General features: G+C 39.7%; 1 protein-coding gene across 1 annotated transcript in view; it reads right to left on the reverse strand.

The window, feature by feature from the left end:
- Positions 1 to 3,410: 3,410 nt before the first annotated feature.
- Positions 3,411 to 23,618, reverse strand: part of SMIM14 (small integral membrane protein 14) — a 42,578-nt gene continuing 22,370 nt past the window's right edge. The window contains exons 3-5 of the mRNA XM_063336553.1: positions 14,912 to 14,960; positions 7,174 to 7,322; positions 3,411 to 6,603 (exon numbers count right to left, since the gene is read on the reverse strand). Of these exons, the coding sequence (XP_063192623.1) occupies positions 6,571 to 6,603; positions 7,174 to 7,322; positions 14,912 to 14,960 (231 nt within the window). The 3' untranslated portion in view covers positions 3,411 to 6,570. The remainder of the gene's footprint in view (positions 6,604 to 7,173; positions 7,323 to 14,911; positions 14,961 to 23,618) is intronic.

Consider the following 23,618-nt stretch of genomic DNA (forward strand, 5'->3'; position numbering starts at 1 on the left):
ACAGATACAACCACCACCATTTGTCCATCAAGCCTTTCTTTAACTTTTGACACAGCACAACCAGGAGGCAACCCTGCGCGTAACAGGGAAATCTGAGCTACTTGACAACTGTCCCAGGCCGAGGCACAAAAGTGCCCAGAGGACTCGCTTGCAGACCAGTTGGATCAGTACGTGAATCCATGCTTTGTATTTTACAACGCCAAGAGGAAGGAAGGGGACACAGCTAGAGAGATTACACAGGGACGTATGCGACTGGGCATGCGTGTTCCTCTGGAAAAGGCTCCAACAGCTGCATAAAGCAAGCTGTAGACTGGTTTTGGACACAGGCAGCCGAGTGCCTGAGCTCCTATGTGTGCTCAGAGCCAACCATAACAGTGAACTGCACAGAGCCAGCCTTACGAGTTGTTACAAGAGACATTTTCTGCCTGGCATGTCCCTACAAATGCCTTCTCCTCACCTCCACCTCTCCGGCTCACCAGAAGTTCCACTTTGCTGTTTGGTCTGACGGTTTGCCCAAACAGCTCACAATTGATCTAATACAATATTTTTGTTAGTGACAACCAGCACCCCAAGCTGCAATTATTGGTAAAATCTGTCTCAAAATGCAGTGAGTTTCTGGACAGGGTCAACGTGCCTGTTTGTGTAGGGCCCAGAACATCTAGACAATAATTTCAGCTGGACTCGTGGACAACATTGCAATATAAATAAAACCCAAAAGCCATGCGGGATTAAAACAACATTTAAAAATCAGAGGAAGGCCACCCTGAAAACTGTGATGAGAATGTCCTCTCAAACCCTCTTCTTTTAGCTCCTGCACAACAATGTTTTGTTTTCCAGTATGTGACCTTCCTCTAGTTAGATTATTTAAATCTCTCAATATACACAGAAATTATTCACACTTCCTCCCAGGCATGATTACATTTGACGGCCTTATCTATTGTTTAGTAAATATGTCTTTCTTTTTTTTTTCTTTTCTTTTTTTTTTTTTCTCTTCTGATGTTCTGGAAGCCACACACATTAGACCAGACATCAAAGCTGTTCCTTCAGCAGCAGTGCTTTGCTGAACATGGAGCATACTAAATCTCCCGACCAGAGAGCCGTTTCAGGGGTAACAGCCATTTCAATAAAACAATAAGGAAACCTTAAATGCCCCAAACTAATGCAACGGAAGTAAGAACAGCCAGATAAGGCACTGCTTGTCATCACAGCCCCATCGGAGAGAAATGTAGCATGACTTCTTTGAAGGGTTTTACTCAGCTGAGTTGTCCCATTGCCTTAACACTTGTTCACATAAAATAAGGTGAAGACTTGATCCGCTGTTACAGTACAGCTAAAAGCAAATTAGGCTTAATCTCTTCCCCCCACACACTGAAGCCCTAAAAGAAGCATACAGCCAGAGGGGGTGTCAGAGACAAGATGCACTTGTGATTCAAATTGCAAGCTAATATTTGATGAAGCGGGAAAAGTGATTATTTGGATTTTCTATCTCATCTATGTGAAACTGAGGATGGAAAACAAGGCTGCATGAAATCACTAGGAGAGCTGAAGAAACTGATTTTTACTCACCATCGCCACAACAACAAAGCAGATTTTGATGTGTTACGGGCAATGCCTGGTGTAGTGTCCAGCCCTGTGGGGGCTTCTGTGGATCACTTTCTTGCCAGTCATACTCAGTTTATCATTTATCATTTCGTCTACAAGTTCGGCTCTAAACTGGGCTCCCATATCTTTTAAAAAATTTACTTTTTATATCAAAGCACTGGCTCTGACCTTTAGAATGTTGTATAATGGTGGGGTTTTTTTGTTGGTCTGCTTAAGAAATGTATTTTCTTGGCTCTAGTATCTTCTGTTACATTTTAAGAGTATTTTTTGCATCAGAAGATAATAGCCTTCAAGAATTTTAAAAAAGGTGTAAGTCTGAAAACTACAGTCAGATGAAATTATTCGTCTATTTCATCATTTATAGCTTGGGGGATGTAATAACAAAACCCATAAATGCAAGATTTTTTTTTTTAAAGCTTGCTACTTGTGATCTTTGGTTAGAAATTACTACTGTATTTTCAATTAACATTGTATAAAATATTTTATAATATCACTTTCCATGCAAGCAAGAAGAGTGAAACTTTTAAAAAGCTGGATATATACGATGAATTAATATTTATTGTCATGTATTGAAATATATGTCTTTCAGACACCCTCTTTGACCAACACTCTTATCTGCAGATATTTAAAAAGGTAATGCGGAAGCCAGATTCTTCTAGCTACTATATTTAACTACAAAGTACCTGCTATGGGAGCTGGCAATAATTTTGGTACAAGATCAAGTAACGTAGGTTCAGTTATTCTTCTTGTATGAAGAGAGACAAATCTTCAGCTGACGTCCAGTGTAGCTCCCTGGAAGCCAACGGAGTTGTGCTGTTTTACACGTGAGGATGTGGCTCGCCATGGGACAGTCCACTTCTTCCCCCAACCCAAGGTCCAAGTCTTTGCTGTGAATTGCACCATAGGCTGCTGGCTGGTACTGAACAAGCAGAAGGAGAAAAGAATGTAAGTTGTCCATTTTCACAAGGAATGCACTTCATGTTCACGGAATGTTTTGCTGCAATGATTTGATGTATTTCTCCCAAACATCCTAGATAGGATGCTATTTTTTTTTCAGGCTTTGGGGCACAGTAATTGTCTCTACTTACCTGGTGGTCTTGAACAGCCAGGCCTCACACAGATCCATTCAACATAGTTAATTTAAATTTGTGGTAATTTCCTTTCTGCATCACTTTTCATAATAGGCGTGTGCATCCTTGGCCAACATTTTAACAACTGCACTTATAAGTAAGTACTGTCTCTGAATAGCTGTGTATTACTTTAAACCCTAATGCTCCCCTGGCGTTTTCCTTTTTTTCTTGGATTGACACAGGAATCCCTAACGTGGGATCTCAGCTGCTGCCGAGGCAGCGCTCAGCATTTCATGCTCTGCTGTTGGAGGAAGAAGAGTGTGATGCACTCCATGGGAACAGTGAGGAAGCAGCAGGTCTCTACTACTTCTATATGCTGCCTCGGATCCACTGGAGCATCTTCCTCAGCGCAGCTCTGGGTCCAACACTGCCAAGAACTGGGACTAGAAAATAGACTGCAAATCCCAAAGTAGTGGGATCTGATCTAAAATGGAGTAACATAATTGGCATACTTGGCCTCTGTCATTACTTTTCTTACTGCAGTATTTCTGACTTCCTAGGTTGCACAACTGCTTTGAAGAGCAAAAGGCAGAGACACCTGTGTTGGTCATCAATGTATCTTAAACCCTGGAAACCGCTTATAATTCGTTCTGACTTGCTTGAGATACACACAGAAGGCAAGTGTCTACTGCTGCAGTCCTACATCTTCTGTAAAGACTAAGAGACAAAGACAAAAGGTTACTAATGATTGCTATTTATTTTGTTAAGTCAATAAAAAGTGCATAGTACAAGCCCTTTATCCCAATCCAAGTACTCAGTAAAAGATTACTAGGAAACCGCAAATGGCACAGATGATTTTTCGTTTGGCATAATTCAGACATTTTAAACCACCGATTTACATTAGGTACATCACATCATCACTCCTCCTTTTTCAATCATGAACGTTACAAGGCTAAGTGATCTGCAGACAATACATGAATACATATGATTTCTCATTTCAGAGTATAATAATTGTGTTAAGCAGACTCTAAAAATACTATTGTTTTAACAAAGTTCTAAGCTAAGGTATAATTGTAAACTTCCCTCCATATTTCCCAAGTTGCCACAACTTGCATCTCTTATTAACCAAGCTTAAAACCCTCATTACAGAATTAATCATATCCTGAAGCTTCACACACCACTAATCTCTTCCACATTTCTTCTCAAAATTTACCATAAACATCTGTAACCATGACACAATGATTTAATCGCAAACTACATCACTAAAGGCCAGATTTCTGCCACCCTTACTAAAGCTGCTACTAGTACATTATCTCAGAGTAGTCCCACAAACTTCAGTGCAACTACTTGATGAGTAAGGCACTATTTAACATGAATAAGAGTGGCAAAATACAGTCCTACAATTAGTTACTTTTGTTTTAATTAAGAGTGGTGATCTGAAGGTTATACCTTGGAGAGAGTATCTGAATTTAGAAGGCATACATTTTGACGTGGGATAGTGGCCTGGCTCTTTAGTAAAACATTTTACAATAAAATATTTCCAATCTTTCTTCTTTTACATAGAAAATTTAAAATAGCAATTTACATGAGGAAAGCATACATGTATAAAATCACTGGGACAATTACTTGGAGGAATTTTGAGCAAAGACAGTTCATTTAAATGTAAAACCCAACATTACTCTGAACAAAAAGTTCATTTGCCAAGACTGTTGGAGCTGGGTGCACATGGCGAGGTTTTTAAATCCATACACAGACATTTAAGTAAAGCAAGACTGATCCTCACACGTGAGGAGCATCTGCTGTACGTCTCACCAGCTTCCAGTAGGATGAGGAGTGGTGCTGTCTGAAATGAAGCCTTTTTCTGTTGGCTTTTTAATCAACTGGAAGCCTGTTTTATGCATCCAATAATGAAGCAGTCTGGCCAAAAATTCTTGGAGAAAAGGTCATTGTAGTGGATTTATATATATTTTTTCTCGCTGGTTCAACAAAATGATGCTGTATTACTTGTTCTGTTCAAAACAGTATCCCAAACATAAAGGTACACGGAAGGCAAATAGCAAGCACAGTCAGATTGCTTGTCCCAGTGACATCTTTACACAGTGTTTGTGGCCTGTACACCATTAGACGCAACAGGACAAATTCTCTCAGCTTCTCTGCTGCAGCTCCGCTGCTTTACATGGTACTGCGCTGACGTCACTGAGAGCACCTGGCCCAATCTTCTTCATTTTTTTCTTTCCTTTTTTTTTTTTTTTTTACACATGCTCCTATGCTTGGGAGCACACTATTCCACAGAAATTCAAAGGGCAGTTACATCAAATTACAGAAGCCTTTCTTCAGGTCTACGCTGTACCTTTACAAGGAGGCTTAGCTGGCCCGCCGTTAACCCTGAGGAGGAAAACCCTGCGTCTGTCAACCATGGGATCTGATGTGAGATTTTTGTTAGAGCCTGTTAATACAAACCTTTATGCATCTTAACAGTTAGTCCCTTGAGCTCCATAACTCAAGTCCTCAAGAAATAAAGGTTTGTAGAGTAAGGCTTTGAATTCCCATATGTCTGTTCTACTGACCTTTACGGAAAGAAGCTTCATGTTGGTAACATAAAAATGTTCTTTACATTATTCTCATCAATTTTTCAAATTGATCAAGAAAAATATACAGTGTTGCTTTTCTGTACATCTTTAAAATGTTCTTAAATTAATGTACATAAAAAAGTCATTCCCATTTGCTACAATGGGAGATGTGCACAGGTACGTGCACAGCCACACATACGCACACCTAAAGACACCACACATACACACAAATATCAGAGGGAAAAGACATGCCGTATGTAGTCACCTGCAAGTTTGTTATTCTACAATTACAACCAGCAGTTAAGGATGAAATGTTAAGAATTGCTGATAACACACATAACCTGAATATCCAGTATACGTCATATACTGAAAGTTGGTAACCTCGGTAACCTCTTGGTATGATTTCATCCTGTCCAAGATACATTACACCATGGCTAAAAACTTGTCAAGATACCGATTATTAAAAGATTATACCAGGACAGAAAATTCTACCAAGGTCTTCTCACTAAATTTCTCTTTTCTTAAAAGTCCGTAAGTAAACAAATCCAGTTTTGGAATACATTTTTTGGAAAATGTATCGAATAAGATCTATCACTTATTATTGAACAAGATTAATTCCTTTTTTGGTGGTATAATCTCTTGTGTAAAGTTCCCAAGATATATTTCAAAGCTCTGACAGTGGCAATTATCACATTCACTTCTTTGCACACACACACAAACACACACACATAGTATAATTCTAGTGGACAATCCGTGCTTTTGCCAACAACCCTGAAAACTATGTTAGTGGTCCAAAGACCAGACTAAAAGCTGCTCTGAACCCAGGGCAAATATAAAATAATTTCAATTTTTCACCACATGACTAAGCTAATAGTTGCAACCATAATATAACTCTCAAAAGCATACTGGAGAAAAAATATGGATTAATCTGAAGAAAGGTCAGTAACCTTCCATTATTATAGGTGCACAGGGATTTTTGTTTTCTTTCAATGCATATCAGAAATCACCGCAAAGAAATTAAGATCACTGTAACAGAAAGAGACTGAGTGGAATGTCCACAGTAACAGTAACAATCAAAAAACCCCTGCAACACCTTATCATTATTCAGATTACAATCTACTAGGAACTGTAATAACATACAAAGCAAAAATTAACTTAAAATGGAAGTCGCTAAGTTATGTTCATGAACACAACTGCTGACTGATAATTCTGCTCTATATAAATGAGAAAAGAAGAGAGTATTGAATGGAGTTTAGGAGTAATCTGGTCACTTCGTTCATTTGGTCGTGCAAGGTTTTAGCTGCTGAACTTTTCCCATACTGAATGCTCTAGTCCACTGGTGGGGCTGGTGGTTCCTGTCCCTAGGGGGAAGGAAGGAGGAAAAGAAAAAAAACAACACAACACATAGAGGATTAGAAACAGTGCTTCACATAAGAGGATTTAGCAATTAAAGACGAACTCAGAAGAGTTACATTGTGCTTTCTTATAAGGTCTTTCAGTATCTCTGTATTCAGAGCACATGAGCACCAAAGAACAATACTGTTTCCTGCATCAATAGGGATTTTTCCATCATCCCACATCTAGGACAAAGATGCTGTAATTTTGTCTACTGACTTCTCTAAAAGCTGTGATTTTCCCGTTGTACATAAGAAGGCAGGAGGCAGTTCCATCTAGGGACAGCCGGTGTCCAGAGGACATTATGTCCCACACTCTGTTACCCGTGCCTTCTCCATCCCATGGCAGGCCTCACGGTTGGCCTTCATGATTCTACTTTCACTTTGGTTTTACTCATTTGCATTGTTAATGGAGTTCCAAGAAAATACAGGGAAAAAAATGTAATGAAAAAATGACCGTAAGATAGTTTGTATTAAAACCAAATACATATAAGCTATTGTGGAGTCTCTCTGCAGGGCGCTTTAAGACGCACTTACGTTATGTGGGCTGCTTGGCTTTCCGGCTGTGTTGGATCCTCTCAGATTACTAGGTCTCAGTAAGAACAAGACAAGTGCAATCACCACCCAGGCCATCATTATCATGGCAAAGCTGATGCCATTGTCACTGGAGGAATTTGGTCCTGGCACTACAGACAAGGAAAATTCAAGTCATTACACAGACCAACAGCAGAGTTCTTTCCCCAAAATGAAAACAAAAATGCAATAAAAGTCTCAGAAAAAAAAAAAAGAGAAACATTTTTCAGTTGAGTTTTCTGATTAGTCCTTCCTTTTGGCTTTGAGATAAGTAATTCTTAGTTAATTTTACACTGTTTTTTAATCACATTTCTTATCCCTTTGAAAAGATAATCTATTTCATAAGATTTCGCTGGAATTCTCACAATTATGAATATTTCTTAGTTCACATTAACTTATAACGAACTGGAAATGACAAACACACACTTTGTATTTAACAAATCAAACTTGATTTTTAAGAAATCAAACTTGATGCAAAATATATTTATATGGAAAACCCCCTCATCTGTATGCTGGTGCTTGTTTGTTGCCTCAAACAAATAAAAGAATAATTCTAAAGACATGAGAGCTCGGACTCCATTGTTAAGCCCTGCACAGAGAACACGCCAATTCTAGTCAGAAGGGAGCAAACTAATGGTTATAATTTTGTTGGTTACTGTAAGTTACTTATTGAGAGTTTGTTCGAACAAGTGTCAGTGTCAATATGCCAGATCTCCATGACTGATCAGCCGGGTCATTTGGTACTTCTGATAGCATCAAGAATCACAGAATGGTTTGGGTTGGATGGGACCTTAAAGATCATCTAGTTCCAACCCCCCTGCCCTGGGCAGGGACACCTCCCACCAGACCAGGCTGCTCAAAGCCCCATCCAGCCTGGTCTTGAACACTTCCACGGATGGGGCACCCACAGTTTCCCTGGGCAACCTGTTCCAGTGTCTCACCACCCTCACTGTAATGAAAAACGTATCTGTCAGGAGGGGAAAAAATGCTGAGGAGATACATGAAAAAGTGAAGCCCAGGAATACAAGGTAAAAATTTTACACCTAATTTTCATACGGAACATCTGAGATATCAAAGCATGGAAATAAAACTGAGAAAATCCCCTCAGACTGGAGATGGCTGGTTAGTCTCTTTTGGATCAAGAAACTCTTGCAAATACCTGCACAACTGAAAATAAAAAACTTTTGTCCTCTGAAACATAATTTCAAATAATCAAACTGTAACTAATGTCAGCGGAAGTGTAAACCAATGTACAGTTAATTACCTATGGTACTCACATGGCTCATCAATTAATACAGAGCAATTAATACAAAGCTATAATGAATAACCTCAGAAAGAGAAGAGCTATTCTATTTTATTACTCAAGTTGACAGCTTTAACATTTGGGGAAATTCCACGGAGACACCCGTATCCATCAGATTTTTCAGTTAATTCATTTGGACCATCTCAGTATTCAGTCAAGTCTGGATTCAGTGTGAGTTGGAAGTTGTTCTTACTTAATGTTTGCTGGATACCCAGTGAACTGCTGGAGTCACTTATTTCCTTGAAGGCTAAGGCTGATGCCAAAGAACCATCCTCATCACTGTCATGCTGGGGTAGCACTTTTAACGGAGGCTCTTCTGTGGCAGTGGTTTCTTCATAACACAGCTCAGACCCAGCAGAGAGGCAGGCACTGCGGGGAAGCTTGCAGCCATGCCATTCACAATGCCTCTCTTCTGTGAATAACGCTTCTTGGGTCGGGGCTGTTGGACTGATGTCCTTTATCGACATCAGGTGCACTCAAAAACGTTGAAAAAGAAAAAACCCCCCACACTACAGAAGTTCATGCTTCTCAAAGCACGAACAACACCATTAACTTGTATGAGCAAATGAAACTGCCATACAGCTCTTGCCTTTTAAATGTCCAAAATATAGACATTGCGAAACTCCAGAAGTTGCTAATGTAAAGGAATCGTATGATTAGAAGTATATACAATTACAAGTGACAATTCTTTTGGAGATCTGAGTGAACAAAGGGCGCTGTACATGAGGAGAAGTTAGAGTGTAAAGAAAATAAATGAGAATGCTGCAGGTTCTAATTCATTAAACTCTAACACATAATTGATTCAGAAAGCATATGGAATAAGAGTTTAGACCTGCAGTTGTGTCACAGGAAAATATTATTCTTATCAACAAGATATATCAATATTTTAAATCTTGGATGACCCTTATATATGCAATCCAGTAAACTAGCATATAATTTGGCATGAAAAGAACAACTGCTTTATTCCGGGGCTTCCAGACAACATTAATAGCCACCCTGAGACTACCTTCAGCAGCACATAAGACAGCCGTAGGTACCTGCTTTGGCACACATTGAAAACTCAGATCACCTGTTAGGCTGGACTCCCCATACAGTGCAGAGAAAGGGGGACCAGTTAGGCTGCTTTCTGGAACTCTTGCTGAACCATAGCATATTTAGGATCCGTGGTTAAACAAGAGTTGGGGTAAGTAAATGCTGCTAAGTCAGCTCATGCTACAGGTCAAGGAAGGCAGCAGGAGGAACCACAGAGGGAAACCACAGGCATTCCTCCAAAACATAATTTCTAACCAGCCTGCGTTGTAATACGGTTTGGATGGAACCAAATGTGCTGAAACATGTTCTAAACTAAGTTAAGCAAGACAACAGCTTGGCCCTGTACTACCTACTCAAAGGATGCCAGATACTAAAACAGCCACAACACTGTTTATGCTATTCAAGTACCATTAAACCCACATCTCTCACAAATGACCATGTGTTTTAATAAGGACTGGAGATATTTCAGAATCTGTTACTTTAATCTCTTAACACAAGGTCATGAGGATAAGCAAAATCTCACATAGCCGGGGTGAATCACACTTTTCAAAGCTTTGCATCGCCAATCAAGAGAACAGACAAGAAGCTGTTTCAGCTACTGGGAGCAATAGTATGTAGAAGACGACAATCTTTTGCTACAAAGACCTCCATCACTGAGATCACAAAATAATCAGATAAAACCAGCTTATGGATAAAGAACAGTTGAATGAATCTGAAACCAAGTAGGATGGAATTTATGCTGATGGGCAGAAGAAAAAACCTTATTTTTAAGAGTTCACAGCTGCAGTGCTTTACCTATAATTGATATTTTTGCAGGTATTTTAGAAGTGGTTTTTTGACTCCTTAAAGAATAAAGGCTATCCTACTAGAGCACTTGTGAATGATATTTTTTAATATTTCCAGATGGCTGGAAGATCGTCCTGTTTTGACCTCACAGATGAATGTCCCTGCCATCCATTTTGATGGATGGGTCTGGTTATTAATCTCCAGTGCCTGGGAGACACCAACCAGTACAGAATGTAGCAGTACATATTCACGTGTCACCAAGTGACATGAAACTTACAGTCTCTAAACTGCCTTTCCATGCAACACCGAATCCAGCCCAAAGTCTTTACTTTCAGAGTATCGGGTCCCCTGGGCTCAGCATACCTGTATATCCACACACTTCTGAGTGAAGCCTGTGAGCAGTTCCGCCCCTCTGGTTACCTGCAATTTTTTTTTACATCATGGCTGAATTTTCTCTGTGCAGGAGACAGCTTTATGAGGGACTAGTCTGAGACTGTGGGGTAAACTCCCACGGGAGCTAATGACTATGGTGAATCCTACCTGTTGCTCCACATATAACATACAGTTCTTTGGCTTCTTTTTTCCTATAGAAACAGAGACTAGGTCATGTAAACCTCAGAGAGAAATGGGAAGGGAAAAAAAAATCTTCTGTGACAGATGTTTGCCATCTCATTTAATGTTCTACTAAAAGGCAGTGAAAGCTACTAAAATGATGAGTTTGGTGAAAATAATTTCTAAAGAGTAAAGGTCAACAACACCCTGATTGTACAACTGAAATCTCAAGAATACAATATTAAAATTAATAAACACTCCTGTTAAATACTCCTTACATGAACTTAGTTCTCCTCTTAAAGTGCTATTTTGCATTCAAAGTGAGGTTGTACTCTAAAGAGAAAGAGGAAAGATTGCATTTCTTTTACTGTTAAATTATATTCCCTGTAGTGCTTTTTGTCTGCCCTCTCATGGTAGAAATATCTCCTTTTGGATCTTTAGCTTTTGACTGTTTAACATCTGCATGGGGGAAGACAGAAGATGCACTCTGACTTGTGCCGCCTTCTTTTCATGGTGTTTTTAGCCTTGCCTGTTCTGTGAAAGAAAGGCAGGAAACCATATGAAGAAAGGTATCTTACAGATGAATCATCAGGGAAGACAAAGAGCCTGTGGGACCTCCAGCAGATAATCAAAGGCAAGGATTAGGAAACCGAAGAAAGCAAAAAAGGGCTGGAGTGGAGGAAGGGAGAAGGGAATTACCAGAAAAGGGAGGGAAGAGTTGGCAGACATTTCACGCCATCAGGTTAGGCTGCTGTGATTCCCCCAGATGAGTACAACCCAAGATGAATCACAGATATGCATTCACTTTAAAATACATTGAAATCTGGGAGTAGAGTAGACAGCATTTCAGACAGTCATCTCTGAGCACATGACAAGCTAGTAGAGCACTGAGAATAACGTTGAAAATATGAATGTGGTAAATCCAGGTCACAACATCTGGGAATTGCTAGAACACAGACAAAAAACTCAGGCGGTGGCCCTCATTTCCTTTGACATGGAAAGCTGACTGTGATGGGCCATGAGCCATCAGAGCCACTCAGTACCAGCCGCGGATCCTCCCTGGGCTGGATGAACCGCTGATGTTGCAACTGCAACACGCTTCAGAGAAATATTCCCTGCTCCACTTGCATTAGACACAATTCAGAAAAGAATTATTGCTCTTATTCCTTATTTCAAGGGAAACTCTAAGATCTTCTGATTTGCTGAGCATAAACACTCCCAACAGAATATTAAATGTGCTGCATATTCAAAACATGCAGCCTTTTTTCTCCAAGGCACCCACTGAAATGGAGGGAACAGTCATCAGACTCTGATACACACTTTACCGTCGTAGCAGATACTCTGATGGAGAATCAGCAGAGGAACAGCCATCAAGCAGAGTGCCCAAATGCTCCCTGAAGCGGTGCTCATATCCTTCTGCATGTAGGAGTACAAATCCAAAAGCACTGGACCTGACCCTGGCAGGAAACTCTCTGCAGGGCAGTCATTGCAATATAATGCTGCCAACAACCATAAATAAGAATTTAGAGCTAATAACGCAAAAATGAGAATGCAGGAGCCTTGGGGCTACTGCTTTGATCTGTCTCCAAAAAAATCTAAAAAAGATCTGATATCAGGGGTTGAAAAACAAAGTGTGCTCAGGAAGAATCAACGCAGGGTGTTTCTGAGAACTTCCAGCTGGTAGCAACAGCACAACACATGACGCTGCTGTGACACTGGCTGAACCACAGCCCTGACGTTTCCCAAAACAAAACCACATACATCTCATCAGTTATTCCACAACCTTGCAACTTAAGAATCTGTGTATGACAACATTCCCAGCTGCGCTTCCAGAAGGAAGAACAAATCCTGGGAATGAGCAAACGGGTGGGAGTGAAACAAGTGTCTTCATATCGAGGTCCCGAAATGAGGAATCGAAGTCAGCAAGTTACAGGAAATGGAGCTGTGGGACCTAGGGAAGAGGAGACCCACCTCAAAAATAAGCTCATCATGGTATAGCTCATCAGAACAGGATGAAGCAATGGACAGAAGACTGGCCCAGAGTTGTTTTAATCTGTCTCTGAAAACATCTCTAGAAGCTTCTCCAGGCTCAATCTGTTTGTTTTTGTCTTTCGACTCCTGGGAGTCTTACAGAGCTCATGTCGGCCCAAGCACAGAATCACAGAAGCATCACAAAATAGTCTGACAAATAAGCAGTCAGTGTCATTGCCTCAGCAGAAAAATACCTTTGCTGGAACTAAATTTAAGGCAATATAATAATGTAGGAGAGGATTTACTCTATAATTTTTGCTTTGGTTTTTGAAACAAACCACTGGTTTGGAACAATTGCTGCCAAATTGCTTGCATCTGCACAGACAGTTATTGCAAGGATCTCTTTCAGGATGGAAAGCTATTTGCTGCAAACCGTTCACATCCGCACTGTACTATAGCTTGGTAGCATGAAAGCCATCCCACAAGCTTTGTGCCCACACATAACAGAACTCACTCATTTATACGGTCTTTAGCCTAAGAGCTTCATAAATATTGAGGAGCCAAGACTCCCAAGGCTTGAGTGAGAATGACCTACCATCGCTTGGTGTTGACTGTGGACTAAAGCTCAGAAAGTTGCACAGCCTGGCTAATACAGAAAATATTCTGTCACCTGCCTCTTTCCCTCTCCTACATGCCTGTGATTTTTTTAAAAAATACATGTAGAAGTCTAAGGTGTGGGAGACGAAAAAGTCCACCCTAGGACAGGTGCTTTTGGGAGAGGAGGAGTGCTGGAAGTCACAGACACACAGCGGAACTTAGAAAGCCTGTAAAGAAAGAGGAAAGCCAGCAGCACTGCTATGGCACATGTGCGCCCCACTATTTTTTCAGGCGTTATCTGGGAGAATTTACAGCTTTTTCCCTTCAAGCCAACATGGCAATGATTCTGGGATTGTTTCCCACTGGGAGGGCACAGTGCAAATCCAAGCTAGATGCCCATCTCTAAATGGGTTTTAGTGGGGAGTGAAGAGGGAGGAACATGAGAGTGAATGAAGGCATGCCGTATCCCCAAGGCCCTGGAAACCTTGACTGCCCTGCTCCTAGACCCACAGAAGACACAGGCACCGGCAGTTCTTGCTTCCAGGAACACTGCTGAGGTGCTCCCTGCTCCCTCCAAGCATTACAGTAGTCCTGATGCAGGCTAATTGTGTGAGTTCATACGCTCAATTGGTAAAGCAATACAGGAAAACCAGATCCACTTCATTTTTATTTATAAGCATTTGGCAATGTTCCCTCTAGACCATGAAAAGTGTAAACAGAGCACCTCAGGGCAAGCTTACATTACTGCATAACCTCTGCACAGCTACGCTTCCCTGCAGATGCTGCTAACGTTTGACTGTCCTTGTTATGTTCACTGTTTGGGAGAGGTTTTTGGATATATTTCACAGCGAATTTCAAAGAAGCGTACACATCAGTACTCTGCTTCATTAACTACGCAGATGCCGAGACAAACAGAAACGCAGTCATGGTGTGTGTCAGCTTATCAGTCAGAGCTGGTGGGGAAGCTCCTCTCCCTCACGCTGGAGCAGAGGGTTCACCGTACTGACAGTAAGTCTTTCAGCCCCATCCGTGAACACGTCCACGTGTGGGGGTCCATGCTGAATACCCAGTCTTCACTGGTTAGGCTGCTATGGCTGTAAGGAGGACAAATAAAGCCCCCTCCAAATTTTTTCCTCAGGGAAAAATTGAAATCATCCCATTTGGAGGCTAATGGTAATATTCAGTAATGCGTGGGACCCGACGGATGGTCATGCTGGTGTACTGGTACCTCCAGCCTTCTCACCATTGCTGCTTCCATACAGTGCTTCCAATGTACAAATTATCATCACAGATTCTCAAAAATTACCTCCCCCACATAACTGTAGTACTGTAACATTTGAGTCAATGTAATATGTTCCTATAACATTAAAGCAACTGCTGCGTTTTAAAGACCAGTCAGACTGTATTTTAATTACAACTGTTTATTTTACTTCCATGCACCTGATCCTGATAGTTACTCACATTCCTGAAGGCATTCTGTGTCTGTGCAGTACGACTGGGATTGTCTCAGCTGAAACAGAGAAAAAGAAAGGCATCACACTTAGCAATGAGACTTGGTCAGCTTTTACCGAAATCATGATTTAGTATGTCAGAACACAAGCTCAAGATAAGATTATAACTGATCCTTTACTGCATCGCACTTGGCTTATGGTGCGTGAAGAACCCCAGGTACGGATGTAGTTTCTGAACACTATTTACACAACACCTTTAAATCACCTGACTAAAGTGTTATCGCTTCCACACAGGTTGCAGCCACTGAATGCCTTTTAAAATTCAAGTTAAAAATCTATAGTGATACAGATATGCTCTCTACACGCATTTTGGGATTTATAATGGATAGGTGTTACTACTGTTATCTAGATCAAGTAACATTAAACCACTCTGTGATTACATAGCAATAAATGATCAGACTGCGATAACAGTTATGCACAGAGAAGTCGAATTAAAATTGCATATTTACACTTGGCACTTGCTGTTTTTTCCACCTAGGATCTTTTTTTAAAAGCTGATTTTAATATGTATTGTACTGTTTTTTCTCTTTAGTGATGGGTAAAATTTAAAGCGCTTTTGGCAACTGTAATGACTATTTGCATTTACAGACGAGGTAAGCTTGCTAACTGCAAGAAAAGTCAACGCTGGCTAACCTGCAAATCAGTATAACTATTTTACAGATGACAGAGTCGAAAAAGAAAGACAAATATCACATTCTTTAACAGGCACAGAGAAGTTAAATGGATGGGATTTAATCTGCTGTATTATGGAAATAGGTTCTATCCTCTGATTAGGTAAACTACCTGGATTAATAATAAAAGTTTTTAAAAGTACAGAATCGTTACAATGCCTTGGTTAGAACTGACATTTGCTTTTTGACAGGTTTTATGTCACAGTAGTGTCACAAATCCCAACACTTCCTGTCACAACAGGCTAATCTGTTTATTATCAGCGTAAATATACAAATGTAAAAAAAAAAAGAAAATATGATGTTCTTTATGAAAGAAATACATGAATAATTTCTACAAACCCAATTTCCCCTTGCATTGGCATAAGTGATTTGCTGTATGCAGTCATAATATTATGCAAAGCACATCAAGGAAACAGATGAGCGACCGAAGGAGGAAGACATTTGGAAAAGACTAAGCTCCTTCCTTTATCATCATGATTTTCAATGACTGACGCATTTGAGAAATAATTAAAAAAAAAAAGTAATTGGAGATTGATCACATTCATTCTTTCATTAACATATTAAGATCTGCTAGCAAATTTACTGAGACTACGAAGAAGTTCCTTAGGAAGTACTGGGAAGGCTGGATTTAACCTTTCAGCTATTTCTATAGTTAAAAACAACAGCAGGAGAAATTCAAACAAAAGACTTCTACTTACATTATTAAAAAAAATAATCTATCAAACTATGCATATTTCCTGTCTTTCTTTTATAAAAGTAAAAGCTCATTTTATGTTCAAACTTTGGAAGACATTCTCAAAGGGGAGGTTTTACAATAGCAATAGTACCTATCTGGAATATCTGACACCGAGAGACTCCTGAACTGGGAAAACTGGGTATCACTATACCCACATTTTAAAGAGATCAGCAACATAATTTTCTTCTGTTTGTATAAGGATTTAATTCTGGAGGGGGCTTAGTTTATAATCCCTACTCTGTAAAGCACAGTTTAAAAGTATTCTTCAACACAGAACGATGCCCAGGATTAAAATGGGTCATAGGTATATGATTAGAAACATCGTACAGGTCAACAAGCACATAGCACTGAGTTATCCCTCTGTCCCCAGGGTGGTTAGTGCTCATACAGCGCATCTCGTTTGCCCAGGCAGGCAGCACCTTTGGGTGATCTAGCCACAATATTAGTTATCTCCCATTCTAAGTGTTACACTCTGTCCAAATACTTCTTTTTTAAACCATGCAATTAACGTTTCTATACAAGCCACCTCAAAAATGGTGCATGTACTTTTTGTTGCCATTAACATCCTTCACTGGCCTACCAGACGGGCTTCCACTGCCACCACAGAAGACAGCTGATGGAGCTCCAGCTTTGACTGACATGAACATGTTAACCACTACGTTTAACAACAACAGAAAGATATTCTGGCTACAGCCGTGCCTTTCTTGAAGAGGGGTCTCAGCAGTGACCATGATCACACCATGCTTTGTCCGTCACCGTTCCCTTGACCATTTCTTCAAGAAAAGACTCCACACTATCTGGAAGTGTCTGTTGATGTAGTAGGCCACCTGATTAAGACACAGTAAGTATTAAACACCTGAGATTTTGCGCACCCAGATGGTGCATTCAGATACTGACTTTTATCCTACAGGCATCCTTGGTGACTTCTCAAAAGACGTGACAGGCTCCAAGACCTTAGAATGAAAAGTACTGCTGGAAACCCCAATGACAGAAATATTACAGTAAGCAAGCAGCCTTAAGAAAAATAACATTAGCAGTTGCTCTACAGATCTCTGCTGAAAAAATGCTCTTAGATTATACCCTGCCAATAAGGAAAAAAGTCTGCTTATGTACGGAGGAACGATGTACAGAGGAACATTTACAAACTACAGAGCCATCTGTACTTTGTCTGATAATAGGGCTGTGCTTTCCAGAGGGGTTGGACAACAAATATTCCATTTTTTTCCTAGGGATTTAGAAACTAACTGTACAAGGTAGGTTTAGAAACCTCAAAATCTGTTGTGAAACAGTTACAAGAGAAAAGTATGAAAAATCTGCGTTTTAAAAAATAATTTGTATGAAATTCCTTTAAACTGAAAACAATACATAATCATACTAGCATGCAGATTTAAAGATCCACCTAAAAAAAAATACACTTCAATGTCTCTGCTGCATTTGTATCCAGCAATACAAATATTTCTTAGAAATATTTCTCAAACATTTCAGGTAATACAAAATTTCCTTATAAAAACTACTTGCGCTGGAGAAGATTTGGGCAGAATAGAACCACCCATAGACTCACATAGGTTTTAAGAAGCCATCGATCACATGATGAAAAACACACTCAAATATCTTCTCATGCTCAGTTCCCCTCCTGACTACAAGCACGGGCAAAATCTCAGTAACCCACAAGCAGAAGCTCTAGGAGGGCTCTGTAAGCCGGGGAGCCAGGTAACAAATCCGTTTTTAACAGCTCAGTGATGGGCTGCCTATTGTTCTCTTGGGATGAAACACGGCAGATGATGGAAAACGAGCAGCAGTAAAACTAGGTTTTTCTCAGTTCTCTCCTAACTCTGTAATCCAATGCAAATCTGATCCCCTGTGGTCACTCAATTAGTCAAAAGACGAGAAGCGATTCTGGCACATGTATGAAATGCTTACGCAAGTTGAATCGCTGGGAAAGGTAGTGTTTTTCGCTGAAACAAGAATGTTCCTTCTACCAATTAGCTCTCTCTTGATAACTACACCCTTAAGGGACATAGCAACTGTTGAAAAAAAAATTGAATGTGAGACATTTCAATCAGCAGGTAATTGAAAAAAAAGCAATTATCAGGGAGTGGAAATAAACAGTCCTTTTTATTCAGATTTTGGAGAGGGAGTTTGGATAAAAGTTTGTGGAATAATAGTAAGAAGTTGAACCAGACCTTCCCTCTTCTCAACAAAACCCTCAAAAAGACTTCTCAAATACACTCAATGTCTTTCAGAGTGGGAATAGTACAAAGTTTATGAGAAAAAATCTGAATAGAGAAGTAATTATTATAGTACATTAACTTGTACATACTTAAAGGCAATATTATTAATGGTGGTTTTGGTTTTATTCGTATTCAGAGATCCTTGTGTTGTCAAAAATGTGAATTTAGTGGAAGATTAACAGCTGGCTGCCTGATCTGATACCTGCTAAAGTCAGCAACAGCTTTTCCATGTTTTTCAGTATATTCTGGAACAGGGCCTTAAAAAGAACACTGAAATTAGGTGAGTGAAACATCAGGGCTTATTCAACAAAAGGATAGAGTGAAAAATGTTACAAAACTAAATATTTATAGAAATTATTATTTTCTTCCAATTTAAATGAAGAGGATTATAGCTGAATTTTAACATTCTGTGTGCAGTTTGTCATCCAAATACAATAAATGACTTAGTGCATGTGAGCCAAAAAATGAACTAATTTATCTTTTATTGTCCAAAATGAAGTAAACACAAATTGTAAACAGCATGAAAGCTAAAAAGGAGCTAAAAAGGCTCAAAAATTTTCAGTTTTAATGCAGCGCAAACTTGCAGGCAATACAAGTAAAAATACTAATTACAAACGCAGATTATCTAAAATACAACTCTGAACCTTAAATCACTCCAAGTATATTTAAAAACTTGTATAGCTTAAGTTAAAATAATTTAAATTCATAATCCCCACACCACAAGAACTCTTGGTCAATATGAGTATTTGGTTTCTATGAAGTCCCTCATAAATTCTTGAAACTGGGAGGCATCATGGCTGAATTACAGCAAATCAGTGTCCACTCACCGACATATTTTGAATGTAAACCCAACACGATGCTGAGATAAGAAGAAATTGAGTTACTTGTGCTGGTAAGAGGGAAAAAGGCTTTTCCTCACTCTTTCCCCATGACACTGAAATTTAGGATTGCAAAAATAAAAAGAGACATTTAAAATGGCTCCCAGTTCAAATTTGAAATAGCTCTTCCTTTAGTTTTTTTTGTTTGTTTTGGTTTTGGTTTTTTTTACAAAAGACACAGCTTTTAGCCCCAGTTCACACTAACACAACAGCTTTTAGATCCTGCTCCTTTCACACTACATATAAAGTACAGTTTTAACATGCCATCTTGTGGATCAGCAGCATCTACCCTGAAACCGGACTATGTCCCGCTGCTACTCTTAGAACGGGTGCCATGTTCTGAGAGAAGTCTGCACCGTTTTGAGCAATGAGAGCCACCCCTTTTCACAGTCCCCAGCTGTGAACAAAACATGAACAGTCACAGTAAAGGGACACCGCTATCGGGCCCTGGAAGCTTTTTTGTGAAGTCACTATATTAAGTAAAGTCTCTATTTTTTTATGTGCAAACCTACTATGGGCACACAAACATGCCACTGTGTGGTGGAAGCAGGGTGTGAACTTTCACTACATGTTGGCTGCTCCACAAAATCACTGAAGTCCAAGTGAAATAGTAAGCCCAGTGAAACAGCTTCATCTAACTAAACAGAGAACTTGTTTTTTTCCAATACAGTGACCTCAGCCACTGGGATCATTTCAGTCTTCCCATGAAAGAAGTGAGGCTACTTTGCATTTACTGCTCATGACAGATAGCTACTGTGGAGAAGGAAAGCCAGACTTCTGCCTACCTTCACAGTAACTCCTTCTTGTGTCAATTCCCTTGCTTCCTCTTCAGAGGAGTTTTCTGAAACTCTTTAGATGAGTTTTCAGAATTTGCTACCTCAGAGTTCAACAGTCTCACAAACCCTGTGACTGGTCCTGCAATCTCTGCTCAGACAAATTTATTTTTTTTTTAAATCAAAGTCAATAGCATCTTGCCTGAAAAAAAGATTAAGAGTTCCTACTCAGTATGAACACTTTTTCTTTTTAAGTGTATTTCAGAGCTAAAAAAAACCAACCCCCCCCAAGCATACTAATATCAGGAAGATAGCAATGATCGGCAGCTCACCACTTCATCATTTTTCAGACAAAATGATGGCATAATCCCTGTCCAAAAGCACTTTCAACTCTGGTAGTAACAAGGTAACAAAACAAGAAGAACAGGACTAGTGGCAGGAACACAGTACAATAATCAATGAAGTCTAGTGTGAATGGCAGATGAGATTAAAGTAAATTATTTATGCAAGGATAATTAAAAGAATTGTCCTTTAGAGTAACTTTTGAGACAGCTCAAAGCAGAAATAAGTCCTCAGAAAAGACATGAATGAAAAATTAGCAAGTTCATGAGCCAGGTCAGGAAAAGACCTCCATACAAAAAATTGTGATGGAAGAAAGCCCAGAGAGATGTATGAAAGAAACAGATAAATTAGGTACAAAGGTAAGAGAGCAAAAACAGATAATGGTGGCAATGAAAAGAAAAGGATAGATAAGTAGGAAAGCAAGGACAAATAACTAACGTGATATGGTCATTTATCCCACAAATAAAAGTAAATTTAAAACGGAGTTGTAAAGACTGTTGATAGTAAATTTTATGCGATAACAAGGGCAAAATATCATCCCTTGTGAAAATACTTTTTTGCAATTTAGACCAGTTGTAAGCTCTGCTTTTTCTCTCCAATGATGCCAGAAGATGACAACACCATGGCATACTCCCGATTGTGTTCTCATGCTTCTGGATAATGAAATAACTGTTTAAGCTTTGTTGGCAGACACGTCTGTTCTGTCCAAAGTATATAAACGATTTAGTAAACAACACAATAATTAAACTGTTGTGGTAGGATAGGCCAGTCCTGAATACCAGCCAGGTTGCAAATTGACTTGTAGCATTATCCATAGAGTTCAGATTTAAAGATGCAAAAAATGACACCTACATGCATTATTCTGCTACAAGCTGGCCAAGAGAAATAAGAGAAAAATAAGGGGAAAAGAAGGGCAAACTGATGGAATTATATTGTCTCTTAAACTACATTAGCTTCTCTTAGATGAACAAACTAGGAAAAAGGGAACATTGCCTTCCCACTCCTGCATTTTCTATGAGCATATGCAGAATTAAAATAAAATAAATGATTGTTCATACAAGGACAGAACACCAGCCTGCAATAAAAATATGGGATTTGGTCCTGTGAGGTGACAAGTAATTTTCTCTCCCATGGCAAATGAGAGAGAAGGATGGCTGGTACCTTTCAGAATAGTATTACAAGATTACAAAGCCACCCTTAAGACCCAGAATCATCAGCCAGTTATGACAGAGGGAGAACATTAACTCTCATATTGAAAGATACGAAATTTGATGGAGGGAGATGCAGTGGATAAACAAGTCAGAGGGATCACCATGCAAACAGCAGCCCTGATTTGGGTATGAACTCACTCTTCCCGTTATTTTCTCATTTCTCCTGCGATTGCTGTTTCACCTTGGTGTCACATAGATCCCCCTTTTCCACACTTCCCTCACTTTCCTACAATTGCATGACTTCTATTGGTATCTCATTTTATAATTTTGCTGGCCTTGAGGACCTGGGATATTACTGGCATCCTACTTTTGTGAATGCAAAGCAGAATGAATTAGCAGAACAGGGAGAATCAAGGAAAAGAAGACGAAGCAGTGTGACAGTCAGGATCATTACAAGGAGCTCACAGCACCTCTGACTACATGAAATACTAGACAACAAATGGATGAGATATAGAGTATTACCCAGTATTACTACAGAGGCATCTGAACACGTTCATGAACAACATACACAGATTTCCCAAGAGGCCATGAGCAAACTTATATCTAAAATACAAAAGCAGAATACATGTGCGCATTTTGACCAAACACTTGAGTATCTTCTGCAAAATGATGCATATTAGCAAATGAAAAGGGTACTCCCACATAGACAGCCTTGAGGAAAAGGCTTAGAACTAGGAGTTCCAAGAGATAAGTACAGTTTGCTCTAAGTGTTGATTACATCCACATGCGGCCTGAGAGAAAAAGCACAATTTTCTCCTTTTTCCTCAAATGAGACAGCTACAACCCAACTCTGATCATCACAGTTCAGCCATTCATAATACAGGTTATAGCTATTAATTACTTCTGGAATATCAAGCTGACAGAATTTTCAATGTACAATTTTCTACACTGCTTGCAATTCTGTCACACTACGCACGCTTTAAGGTAGTCATGAGTCTTGACTGAGGTTTTTTTATAATTTTTTTAAAATATGTACATACTGGTTAAGAAGCAGCAGCTTCCATCATACTACAAAGCTCAGGAATGGGAAATGCAAAAAATGACAGGCACCTTCAACTTTCAGTAAAGTCCTGATACTTAATCCCTTATATGAAAAAATGGTCTCCATGGGACATAGACCCGAACGGACACCATTTTTCATGGCTTTTTTTTCTATTTTTTTGAACATCCACTTACCTGTCTAGAAAATAGTCTCCATTTATACTGACTGCTTGGTCTAGAACTAGTTGCTAGGTTAAAGACCACTAGCAATGCATGAATTCTGTGATACAGGTTTGGGGCCTTAACGTGTGGAACACCAGCACCTTGAGCTCACCCCCCCAGAAGCAGGGGAAATGGAAGTCAGTGGAGCAAGAGTGCTCAGGAACAGCCTCACACCCTGCCACTCCAACCCTGAGTTATATTCTTTCGGCTCAGTGCCTCAGGAGGTTCATCAAGTCTTTTCCCCCGTATCTCAGAAGGATGGTAGCTTCTCTGTCCTAATGAGCAATCTAATGTTCAGCTGTTGGGAAAGGTCCTTTTTGAACCAGCTTGAACACCAACAAATTGGGAACTGAAGGTGCAGGTCTGGAAAAAAAAGGCACAAGTAAGAGCAAAATGCAATTTCCTGCTCTTGGGGTGGTTGGCTAAGAAGGGTTATAGACTAAAAGTGGTAGCAACTGCTATTTAAAAAAAAATAATTAGAAAGCAAACGCCACAGAACATGTGTAAGAAGTCTCCAGTGCAACCTCCATATTTAGAAGGTCACTTGAAATTATCACACACGTATTCAGTATAGTTCTGCTGTGCTTTCAGTAGAAGGCCACGTCAGTAGGG

The sequence above is a fragment of the Chroicocephalus ridibundus genome, chromosome 5 (genome assembly GCF_963924245.1).
Source record: "Chroicocephalus ridibundus chromosome 5, bChrRid1.1, whole genome shotgun sequence".
Lineage (NCBI taxonomy): Eukaryota > Metazoa > Chordata > Aves > Charadriiformes > Laridae > Chroicocephalus > Chroicocephalus ridibundus.